The sequence below is a fragment of the Lemur catta genome, chromosome 7, assembly GCF_020740605.2.
Source record: "Lemur catta isolate mLemCat1 chromosome 7, mLemCat1.pri, whole genome shotgun sequence".
In the NCBI taxonomy this organism is placed as follows: Eukaryota; Metazoa; Chordata; class Mammalia; order Primates; family Lemuridae; genus Lemur; species Lemur catta.
The window spans coordinates 54,466,013-54,478,048 of record NC_059134.1 but is presented as its reverse complement, the minus strand read 5'-3'; the positions used below and the strand labels follow the sequence as shown (position 1 = coordinate 54,478,048).

The window sequence follows — 12,036 nt, the reverse complement described above, 5'->3', positions numbered from 1 at the left end:
CACTTGGGTTCTCTCTTTATTTACTAGAATATGGCTCCTGAGAGCTCTAAATTGAATGACTAATTAAAACTCTATAAAGACATTCTCAGTGGTGGTGGGGTGTACTGACCCTTTTAAAGAGCAGGAGTCGAGTGGCAGGCTAAATATCAAAGCTAGACAAGCTAGATCCAAGGCCCATTTAAGAATTTCCTATAATGCACAATTTACTACTGCAAGGATGTGGAAACAACCCAAGTGTCCATCAATTCATGAGTGGATTAATAAAATTTGGTATATGTATACAATGGAATATTACTCAATTATAAGAAACAATGGTGATATAGCACCTTTTATATTTTCCTGGATAGAACTTGAGCCCATCCTCCAAAGTGAGGTATCACAAGAATGGAAGAATAGGCTCCACATGTACTCATCATCAAAATGGCACTATGGTGCTCACACGGTAGTAATATTCTTCAGGTATTGGGGGATTGGGGGTGGGTAAACTCACAATTAATGGATGCGGTGAGTGTTGTTGGGGGGGAAAGGCACGCTTCAAATCATGGTTTGGGTGTGGCAAAGTCATAATATGTAACCGAAATGTTTGTATCCCCGTAATATCCTGAAATAAATAAATTTAAAAAAAAAAGAATTTCCTGTTACCCTAGGATACAAGAGGTTGATCATTTTTATGCATTGGAACTTGAAAACAGGTCCCAAAGTTAAAGGGCAACAGTCAGGGTCTCAAAACATTCATGAGAAGGATACTATACCATCACTGGGTACCCCCAAAGGCTTAATAGCATGAAGAGCTCAGTTCAGCATTAGGGCTCCCCAAGAGCATGAATAGATTTCACAGGGCAGATTCCACTGGAGACAGTCCTTTGCTTTGTAAGGTTAGACAGACTTGGGCTTCCCACAGCAATGCTGTGCAAATATGCAATCATGTCTATAAAATAAATTTCTCAACAAATTGCTGAAATGATTGGATAGCTCAGTCAAATAAGCAAGATTTGGAAGAACTGAAATTCCATGTACTTCCCAATCACGGTCTTTACTTTCCTGAACTGAGACGTATCTACATAGGTTCTAAACTCCTAATCAACTAACATTCTCCCCCTCCCTCCACCTTTTTGGTTCTTTGCAGTGCAAGAACTTGCACAAAGAATCCTTTAGTTTCCTTAGCAACTGTTTGAAATTTATTTGGTTATCAAAATAAGCTGCTCCATTTTGGAGAGCCCAGCTGAGCCTGCGCACGGCAATTTGCATGGTTCAAACTGATGGGCAATTCTGATTTCATTGCAGAAAGAAGAAAATGCTATCCAGAGCCTACCAATTCAACCATCAGAAATGCCTGTTTAGTCAATGCTTTTTTTCCCCATTCTCCATTAATGCGTAACATAAGTTCTTGTGTCTTTATTTTGAAAGGCTGCTGTATTTGGTTTCTGTCCCATGGCAGCCCTGAAATGGTTACAGCCATTTTGAAAATATAGTACGAATTGCAGTTTGTTGTTATTCTCAAAGACATGGTGAACATTTACAATACTGGGGTTATCATATATTTAATTTGTATTATATAATTAAACAAATCTATATCCTTTAAAATATTCAAAACTACCCTAAACCTTTGCAGGATCTCTAGAGGAAATGTTAATTAGTCTGGATTTGGGGGAATTTAATAACTTTAAATATGGGATAGCTTGGGATTTGAGTGGACAAGGAGGGAACTAATATTTGTTGAGTGCTTCTTCACCTTAGGCTTTGAAAGGATAGGTATTATCATCCCTGTTCTGCAGATTAGGAGGCCAAAGGAGTTGCAGTAACTGGCACGAGTTAACATAGCCAGTATAAGGTGGGGTCAGGTCCAAAAACTGTCTGGTTCCAAGGCCCATTTTTCTTCTTTCTGTCATACTACTCTGCTTCCCCCATCGTTGCAGAGCAGAGACTCTAATTTTAATTCTGGAATCAGCTCTCTTCTCAAATACCCTTAGATGGGACAAGAAATATATACTCACATCAGGGTTAAAGACTTTCTCCACTGAGATATGTCTAAGGAACTACATTTTTAACATCACAATTAAAAACATAAACTGAGTAGACATTGCTATGGACAGGGCAAAAGAAATTGAGAACCATGTGGTCTCACAGAAACTATAGGAACCTTTGTCCTCTGATTTTCCAGACTGAGGTATTTTTCGTCACAGTAATTGCTTTTGATGCTGACCACTTCCCAGCACTGCACTGCATTGAAGGGGTTTGTAAACAGGATTTCCATTTGCATCAGTAATGACAGATAATCCCTTTAAGCAAAAATACTCCAATTAAAATAAACCAATAAACTGCTCCAATTTTATTTTGTCTCTTATCTGTACCTCCTGCTCCTTGGGAAAAACAAAACAAAACCTAAACAACCCACAAACTAATTTCATTAGAGTGGGAGATTTCAGATAGATCCAACTCCTGTTTAAAGAAGGTTTGATAGAGATCATGGAGGAAAGAAAATACATTTTGCTAAATGAGATTCTTCACCATTTCCTTGAGGGTTGAGTATACTTTAAATATACATTCACACATGCTGATCTAAGGCAGTCCTTACTTCATGGTATCAACCTGGCATCTGACACGATAGACTGACATGGGCACCACACGCCAACAAGCAGGACCATGGACAGGGCCAACTTGAAAAAAAAAATTAGGAAGCGCTGTCCAGTGTTATATGATGATCCCGTTACTAATTCCATACACACAACTTACAAACAAGAATGTACCTTAGAGAGAATCTAGTTCAATATCCTCCTTTTGAAGAGGAGGAAAATGATGCCCAGAAAGTCTGTTCAAGGGATTTGCTTAAGGCCACCCCACAGGTTGGTGGCAGCAGCTAGAAGTGTGCTTAGGGACTCTGACTCTCAACCCAGAGCTCCTCCCATGGCCCCATTCATGATACTTCCCTCCATATCACACTAAGGGGCAAATAAAGTATAAATTATTCAGTGTTTTAAGTCTGAAAATCTCTGAAAAGGGGAGGACTGGCTTTGCCTTGGAAAATATGGGGCAGGGGTTCTGGCTTGGGTCTGTAGAAATGCCCCCAGTCCTCACCTCCCTTAAAGATGACCACAGGCCAAGAGTTGACTTTGGCCTTCAGGATCATCATTTCACAGGTCACAAGTAGACACTATGACCAAACACATGCCACCCTGCTAACCAAACCGACTGCTGGAAGGCAAATTCTCCTAAGGACAGAGAAGCTCAAATGCCAGGACCTCAAACTTAACTGAGCTGAGAGGAAAGAAGATGGAAGCAGTGAGGGTTAGAGGAAGCTGTAGCCACTTTGCTGACTGAGGGGACACCAGAGAGATAAAGCAGGCCACAGCAGATGCAGGAGAAGGAATGGTCACACTGCTCAGAATGACAACGAGGCTGGCCTGTTAGCTCTGATATCTTTCCTGGTGCCAGTTTTTGTGAGTCTGTGCCACTCTTTTGGCTGACAGTGAAAGGATTTGTGTCCATGGCATGTTAGAAAGACCTCTAAGACATTCAGAACATGGGTCTATGGATGTCCCATTTAAGATTGCCAAAGCCAAACACTATCACCATTTCCATCACTGATAGAGAAATATCCGTGTCTCACTGTACAACAGAACTTCACATCCACATCTCTTTCAGGATCCTGTAGCCTTGGGCTGAGTCATGCAGGGAAGCTCACGGAGACAGCAAAAGCCCTGGATTCACAGACCTGGGCTCATATTCCAGATCCCACCACTTACTGAGACTCTAGCCAAGCCACTTAATTAATGTGATCCTTAGTTTTTGCATCTAGAATAGCATAAATAATTATAGTTACCTCACAGGATCTCCGTGAGGATTAAATGTAAAACTCAATCGCTTGAGAAAAAGCTTTGAAATAAACAAGCTGTACAAACACTAATGGTTATTATTATTTCAGATGTGGAAAGTGGAACTCAGGATAATTAAGTGACTTGTTCAAGGTCACATGGTTGGTAAATGCTAGACCATTTGCAGTGGTGTTTCCATTAAACCACAAGAGTTCAAGAATCCTTCCATTACAACACACCGTCTACCCACACACCGCACCCCACTCCCACAGATGCCCCTTTGTCCCATGAGGTTTGCCCGCAAGGGCTTGTTGGACCCCACACAGATGGCCACCCCAGCAGTGTGAAGCCCCCTTGAGGCATGGGATGGGACATCGCTGAGCAGCACGAGCCCTGCCCAAGCCCCCCATGAGCTCTCAGTGACAAGGAACTGCGATGAAGACAAAGGTGGACCGGCAGCCGGCGTGGAGTGCGCAGGGATGGACGAAGCGCTAGAGCATGGAGCTGTGAGCCAGGCACATGACGCAGGTCTCCTCGGCTCAAAGGCAGACACAGAGGACTCACGACACGGACAATGCAGCAACCCTACCTTCTGCGGCTCCTTTGCCTTTCCTGTCAGGGGTCTCTAAGCCAGTGCCCCCTGAGGGGTACAGGGAGACGTCCGTTGGCACAGGCCAACTGCTGGCTGTGTCCTCCGTGATCTCATACATCTGCCCCTCCATCGGCTGCAGGTGCCAGTTTAGGCCAAACAGGTGCATGGCTGTGGTGAGCAATGAGAAAAGTCATCTTTTTCTGCCGGAGGTGGAAATGGAACTCCCAAGCCATAAGGGAAGGGTGGGTGGGGTGGGGAAGACAGGCATTTAGTTCAGTTCAACAAATAGCCCCCAGAAAGAGCGCTTGCAGTGCCAGGCCCTGCAAGGGGAGGGGGTGCACAGAGGGGATCGAGGCTTGGACCCTGCCCCTGAGGGGCTCACAGTCTGCTAGAGCTGGGGGGGAACAGAGATGGGGGAGTTTCGGAAGCTCTTGCTTTTTGCTTCAAAAGATAAATAACAATCTAGGGGGAAAATTGCGATTTGTACCACAAAGAGTTAATTTTCTTAGCATAAAAGTAGCTTTTACAAATAATAAGCAAAGTCCAACAACTCAGTAGGAAAATAGGCATAGGATGTGAACAGACAGTTTACAGAATAAGAAATACAAATGGCTGTTAATCATAAGAAAAGACTCTTGGCATCACTTATAGTAAAAGAAATGTAACTCAAAGTCTGAAATACTATTTTTCACATATGGCTTGGCAAAGATAAAAAAGGTTGAAAATATACTATATTGGCAGAGAATGGGAAGCAAGCATTCTCATACTTTGCTGGTGTGAGAATAAGCTGGGACAGAACCTACGGAGGGCAATTTGATAAAAGCTAGCACATTTAAAACACACGCTTTATCCAGGACTTAAATGTTCCAATTCTAGAAATTTCTCCTCCAGATACATTCATGCATGTACTAAATGATGTATAGAGTTATTCACCACAGCATAGTTTGCAATAGTAAAATATTAGAAACCAGTTCATCAACAAGGGGCAAGAGAAGTGACAGCCAAAGGACACAATAGTATGCAACCATAAACAAGTGAGAAAGCTCTTTATGTACTTCTCTGGAAGGAAAACTACAATATGCAGAAGTGTATTTGATATACTACCTTTGGGTTAAAAAAATTCCTGTATATGTACACAGTATTTCTGGAAATATAAGAAAGACACTGGTAACAGTGAGTTTGTCCTATGAAGGAAAGAGGCAGTATGCATTGGGGGTGGAAGGGAGACATGCTTTTCACTATATATCTTTTGCATGTTTTCATTTTGTGCCATGTGCATGCATTTCTGTTCTAAAAATTTTTTTTCCAAGATAGCAACTACTAAATAGTTATGTACAACAATCTACAAGAGACCATAGGATGCCAAAAAATGAATGTTATCCCTTGAGATACACAACGCCTGAGAAGGCTAGGAAGCCTATTTCCAAAAAGCTTTGTGATCTAGTTCAAAATGTCTGCTATATCCCATCTTAGGATTCAAGACTTGGGCCTTGTCAATAGTCCAGACTCCCTTCCTCCGGGATGCCCACCCCAATTCCCCATATAAGGAGTTAAGCACTCAAGTCCCTGGACTCCCGCAGCATCTGGTGTGTAGCACTCACTGCATTGTTCCATTGATGGGCATTTTCTGAAAGCCCCCTCTATCACAGATTCTAGAGAGCCAGAATTGAATCAGACAGTCCCTGCTTCAACAAGCTCATAGTCAAGTAGGAAAGACGGACAAATAATAAAGTCTATTCAGAAGGACTAGAAGGCCCATAGAGGGTAACTGATCCATTAGGAGGGTCAGTAGAAGGAGAAGGATCTACAGAGATATGAAGGCCCGTGAGTAATTGTATTTACTAAGGACCTCCTGTATGACAGGCAATGTGCTGGCTCACTTGTGTATATGACGTGTAATCCTCATGGCAACCTCGCCAAACCCAATTTACAGAGGTGCACATTAAGGCTGAGAAAGTTAATTAAAATGATAATTATAAAACTATCATTTATTGAGTGCTTATTGTGTGCCATGCATTGTGCTAAGAGTATTAAAAGCAATATTTCCTTTAACTCTCACAAGTCTTAAAAGACAAGTATTAATAACTTCATTTTACAGATGAAGAAACCAAAGCACAACAAGATTAACATATGCAAGGTTAAACTGCTAACAAGTGGCAGAGTCTAGACTGGAATGCCAGACTGTTCAAACCCTGAAAACACACGCCATCAGCGGTCAGTCTTCCTGGTGTGAAGGTCTGGGCTCCACGCACCTTGCCAGGGCACGTCTCAAAAGCTGTATCTAGCAAGGTGGGTGTTATAAAGACATTCCCTTTAGACTTCAAATAGTCCCCAAGGCTTTTAAGTATCTTTCAGGTGGCACCACAGGATCCTGTGAGGTGGAGAGGAAGTTGTGTGTTACCTGGCCCCAGTTTACAGAAGGTGTCACGGATGGTGGTTTTGAGGGCCTGTGTCACTGCCTTCAAGACACGACAAACTGCTGAGGAGACTGGAGCACAGGGGGCCCCTGTGACTTCTAGTCCAAACAGGAGCCATCCAGGGACAGGCGCAAGTCTGCTTTAGCCCAGGGGCCGCACTCTGGTCAATGAGATCTGACCGTTTGCTTTTTCTTTGGTTACTGCGACGCAGGGGAAAGTGTGTGGGACCAGAAGTAAGAAAACTGGTTTAGAATCCTAACTGCCACTTCCTAACTCTAGTCCTCTCATCTGAGAAATGGGTATGGGAATTTCAGAAATTTCAAAGACTGTTGTATCAAATGAGGAAATATGTGGTAAAATGCTTTGCAAACTATACATATGTGGGATGACTATATTTTATAATGATAACGACAATAGCTGCTGACGTTTATTGAGTACCTTTTTAGGCACCAGACACTCTCTGAGGTGCTATGCCATGCTCTCTGCTACCTTTGTGTAATTGACAATAACAACAGAACAGTTAGCTTGCCTGGAAGGAATGAATACTCTGCTACTTCTGAGGCTGAGTTAGCTCACATTTCTGCTTACCTTCTTACTGTTTTAATGTATGTGTTGGCAACACCAAAGGTAACGGAGAAACTGAGCTACAGACGACTCATGTGTATGCAGTTAAATGAACAGCGCTTCTTTCCCCATTAGAATCAATTATCTCATCTAAGTGTGCAAAAGTGCTGTCTTGTTAAAAGGTCATGAGAATTAACTAATCCCAGAATGAATAGAATTCTCACAGCTTTTCGAAGAGAAACATTTTTATTGCAAAAGCTTTCTCTTATTTTTAGCAACATGCAAAAGCAAGTCCTTGCTTTAAAAAAAATACACTGAGGGGAGAAATAAGCCAGGGGAAAAAGGTGTGGCAAGTGAAAACGATCACTAGGTCTGGGGGCCCAGGGGAAGTAGTTAGGCAAGACAGTCCACAGCTGGTGGGGGTGTGGAGAGTAGAGGTGGATGTCACCCCTTCCAATCACTGAGGCCCACACCGCTGTGAGGCTGGCCAGTCACCTCCGTGACCAGTAGAAGATGCACTCCTGAAAACTACCCCAGAAAGCAGAGCTCTGTATCCAACTCCAACTCAGACTGACTCTCTTAGGAGATGTAGCCATCCGGAAATAACTCTGGAGGCTGGTGGGTAGGGAAGTAAACTCAGGGTCACCAAGATTGGAATGCGAAATGGCTAGCTGGCAGTTAAGATTGAAATACAGGAGTAGGATGAGGCACAGATTCAGAGATGTGGAGTTCAACCAGCAATGTTGTCTTGAAGCCAAAATAAAGGGGACATTTAATCTGTGATCTTAAATATAAATCTTAAATATAAGTCATGCTAGTGACCCCTCAATTCTTTGACTGTATTGTTTGGCTGGTGGTTAATTTACAGTTCTGGGTTATGGGAAAGGGGAAGAGAGTTTGCCCTAGTGCCTTCTTTCCACAGGACACAACACATGTTCAGCAAGGGTCTGCCCGTGAAATACATAAGATCAAGTGACCACTCTTCTTTATCCTTTATGATAATCATCATCATAATAAAAACACAAAATCAGTTTCATCTGAATGCATACTACGTAACAAATGCTTTATTTACATGATTCAATTTCATCCTTATATAAAGGTTAGGTTGGAAAACACTGGAGAATGTACATAATGGAATTGGAACAGAAATTGAGCTATAGTGATATACTTTGATTTACTCAGAGAGGTAAAGTAAGTTATGCAAGACTGTAGAGCTAGTAGAAGTTTGAGGCAAGTTTCAAACTCAGGAGAGCCTGTGTCCTCAAACCAAGCTTGCTCTTTTACATCATTTACTTTATTTGTTTATTAAATGGGCAACATGAAGCCACCAGCAAATAAAGTTTGAAATAAATGTTGGGGAGAGGTCTCATAAGTGATAATAAATAAACATTTCTTGGCCGACAGCAACCCTCATTTGAAGCTGAATATAGTAGTAAGTGCATGTTATCCAAATGATTTAGAAATAATAATTAAGGATCAAAAAAAAAAAAAACTAACAAATACAAATGGTTCTCCCTAGCCTAAGAATGGACCAGATCACCGAAATAATATACATTATAATCACTGTATTCCCTGAAGAATTAATGGTAAACACCCACCACCAATGTACATCACATGATTATCCATATCACACCCTATGCTGTGTTTTTATCACTATTGTGCAAAACCCTCCTCAAGTGCACTGAAGGTGGCCTAGATAAGAAACTTGGTACTGCTTTTCTGTTAGACTAGTTTGTAATTCAATGAAAAGGTGAAAAGATGCTAAGGAGTTCAGAAAAAGGCTGTGGAAAGGTAGCGAGTTCACGAGATCACCCACATTGAAATGTTAATGATTTCTAAAAGCCAAGAGCCAGGGTGGGGGACATTCTGATTCCTTTGGCTCTGGTCAATCTGATCCCAAGGCTGACATTTTCCCGTCGCCTTTTCCTGCCCAGTGAGAAGACATGAGAGATGGCTCAGAAAGTGCAGGCTCTATCTTGACATTTTTAAGAAATGCTTCATAGATGTTCAGACATTGAAGGCTGCCCCCAGCACCCAGCCAGAGGAGGCAATTAACAACATCATTATGCAGGAGTCACCAACACAAGTGCAGGAGAGTTTCTGCTGTCAAGGTGCCCACTTCCCTTCCAAACATCAAACTCAGGAACCCACTTGCATCTGTATATTAGCAGCTCCAGGGGGTGACTAGAGATGGTTATAACCACAAAGAGCTGTGGATTCAAGTGACATTTTTGGTTTCGAAAGGCATAGGAACCAACTCAGCCACACAGCTACCCACTTTTCTGTTCTATATTAGTGCTCAGCTTTTTGTTTCTTAACAGAGTCATTTCTATAAAATCGAAGTCACTGAAGTTCTTTGATTTATGCTCCTCTAATGGAGAAAACAATAACCAAAAAGACAAAACAACAACAACAACAGAATGACAGGCTTTCATTCCCAAGGTTTTATTCCTGGTTTTGCTACAAAGCCACGATATTGAAAAGTTCCAGACCAAGAAGCTATGTACACAGCAAAGTACATGGCAGTGTAACTAGAAAAAAATTAGAAGCAACCTAGATGTCTAAAAATAGGAGAATGACTTAGCTAATTTATGGTATAGGTACTGGATGGAATACGAGCAATCATTATAAAAAATAGCTATAACAACCAGCAATGAGGGAAAAAGGCTTAAGATACAATGTTAAGGAGGAAAAAAAAGCAGGGCACAAAATTGCATGGTTTTCCTGACTGCACCTCTGTAAAACCAGGTATGCATGTTGGAAAAAAAAATCTATAAAGAATAAAATGGACATCAGGCTTTGAATTACAGCAGTAAGATTCTTTTTTAGTTTCCACACTCACTTTAGTGCAACAACATTAAAAAGGAAGCTCTACAACTTAGTGTCAGGAGCAACAGGTAGAAGAGAAGGACGATGGGGGGAGGCATCCTAACTTAGGGCATTCGTCACATGTCAGACACTAGACAAGGGGACTGGATATTCCCTCATTCAATCCTTACATAAACCTGAGAAACTGGTTTTGCAAATGAAGAAAGTGGAGGCTCAGAGAGGCTCTAAGACTTGCTCAAAGACACGCGGACAGGAAGTGATAAAGTCACACTTGAATTCAGATCTGGTTCCAAATCCTGACTGGTTCCAAAGTCCAGGCTTTCCTCCTGGCCCATCACACTGCTGATGAGTTACAATGCCTGAAATTACATTAAAATTAAAAAAAAAAAAATTAAGGCAAAGCCTTTGCTGGCAGCATAGCCAGATTGGTTCTTCTGAGAAAGTTGTTAAGGGGCTTTCTTCTTCTCAGGGGCAAAGTGCAAGGGGCCCTATCCTTTCACCTCTGACTGCCTGACCCAAGGCTGATCCCCACAAACAAAGCTGTGGAAGGGCAAGTTAGGGGCTTGTCTGTGGGCAGAGTCAGTCTGCCAGTTTGAGTCTATCCAAAGCACTCAAAGCTTGTTTGTTTACTGGTTCTGTGGCTTTGGGCAAAGTGTTCAGCCTCTCTGAATCTCAGTTTCCTCACCTGTAAAATGAAGATGATAATAACCAACTCAAAGGGTTAAATGAGATGATGTACATTTTCTTAGAATTAAGCCTGGCTCACGGCAGGAGCTTGGTGACTGGCGGCTGTATCATCACTGTCATTCTGCTTTGCCTACATCCCTACTTTCTACAGCCACCGAAAACTTTAAGTCAGCTCTGTCACAGGACCTTTTTTCTTCTTTTTATATGTTCCCCATAATTTCCCTTCCATGTCAACTGCAAATGTTTTTAAACCGAGGGTCCTCTCCTGCTCCCGTTAGCTGACAGACTCCGGGCACGGCAATAGAGATATTTGCCCAACGGATGAAACAGCTTTTAAAAACAGAATCACTATAAAACAGCCTGACAGGATCCCACTGGTGACTACGTGGGGCTAATTTTAAATCAAGTAAATATATTGCTTTTCCTCCTGTCTCTGGATAAACTTGACTGCAACAATCAAGGCTACTGTCTCTCACTTCCAAATTAAGTGTTTTCTGGAGAATGGACTCGGGCACAGTTAATCATTTTTCTGTACCACACAGTGTTGTGGGGAAGGGGGACTTTCAGCAAGGATTCACGCACAGCTGTTCAACGTTTCTGTAAATCAAGGCAGAGTCGGTCCAGAGCCAGAGGAGGAGACGCAGTCAGCCACGGAAGCAGGAAACAGGTGTGCCTACCATCGATGCGGAGGAGAATATCAGTTTAACCAGAGGGCACCAAAAGCTGGTGACAAGGCAAGTTGCAGGGGAACTGGGACCAAAATCTAATTTGTACAGAATAGAGCAAACTGCTGTTATTGCAATAATAGAATAAGAAAGCCGTCTCTCCTGGACACCTTTCACCCGCAGGCTCTACGCTAAGACCTCTTCTGTAGGTAACTAAGTTAGGAGTTGGCCACCTCCCACCAGCCTTTGGACTAAGCTCAGCCCAGTTATCTGACCTCCCCCTGGCAGACTCCCAACACCGTGCTGGTTCCAGAGTCACGAAAATGGCACAGCGGTTATGAGCACAGCCGTTATGAGCACAGCCTCTGCAGCCAGACAGACCTGTGTTCCTTTTCTGGTTCTGATGTTTACAGCTATGTGACTATGGCACACTTATGAGTCTCAGTTTCCTCATCTATAAAACGGTGATA

At 42.4% G+C, this 12,036-nt stretch overlaps 1 protein-coding gene across 1 annotated transcript in view; it reads right to left on the bottom strand.

Annotated features, from left to right (window-relative positions):
- The window catches only part of TENM4 (teneurin transmembrane protein 4), a 499,427-nt gene that overhangs the window by 188,341 nt on the left and 299,050 nt on the right, over positions 1 to 12,036 (bottom strand). Inside the window, 1 exon segment of the mRNA XM_045557253.1 lies at positions 4,402 to 4,572. Coding sequence (XP_045413209.1) covers positions 4,402 to 4,572 — 171 coding nt within the window.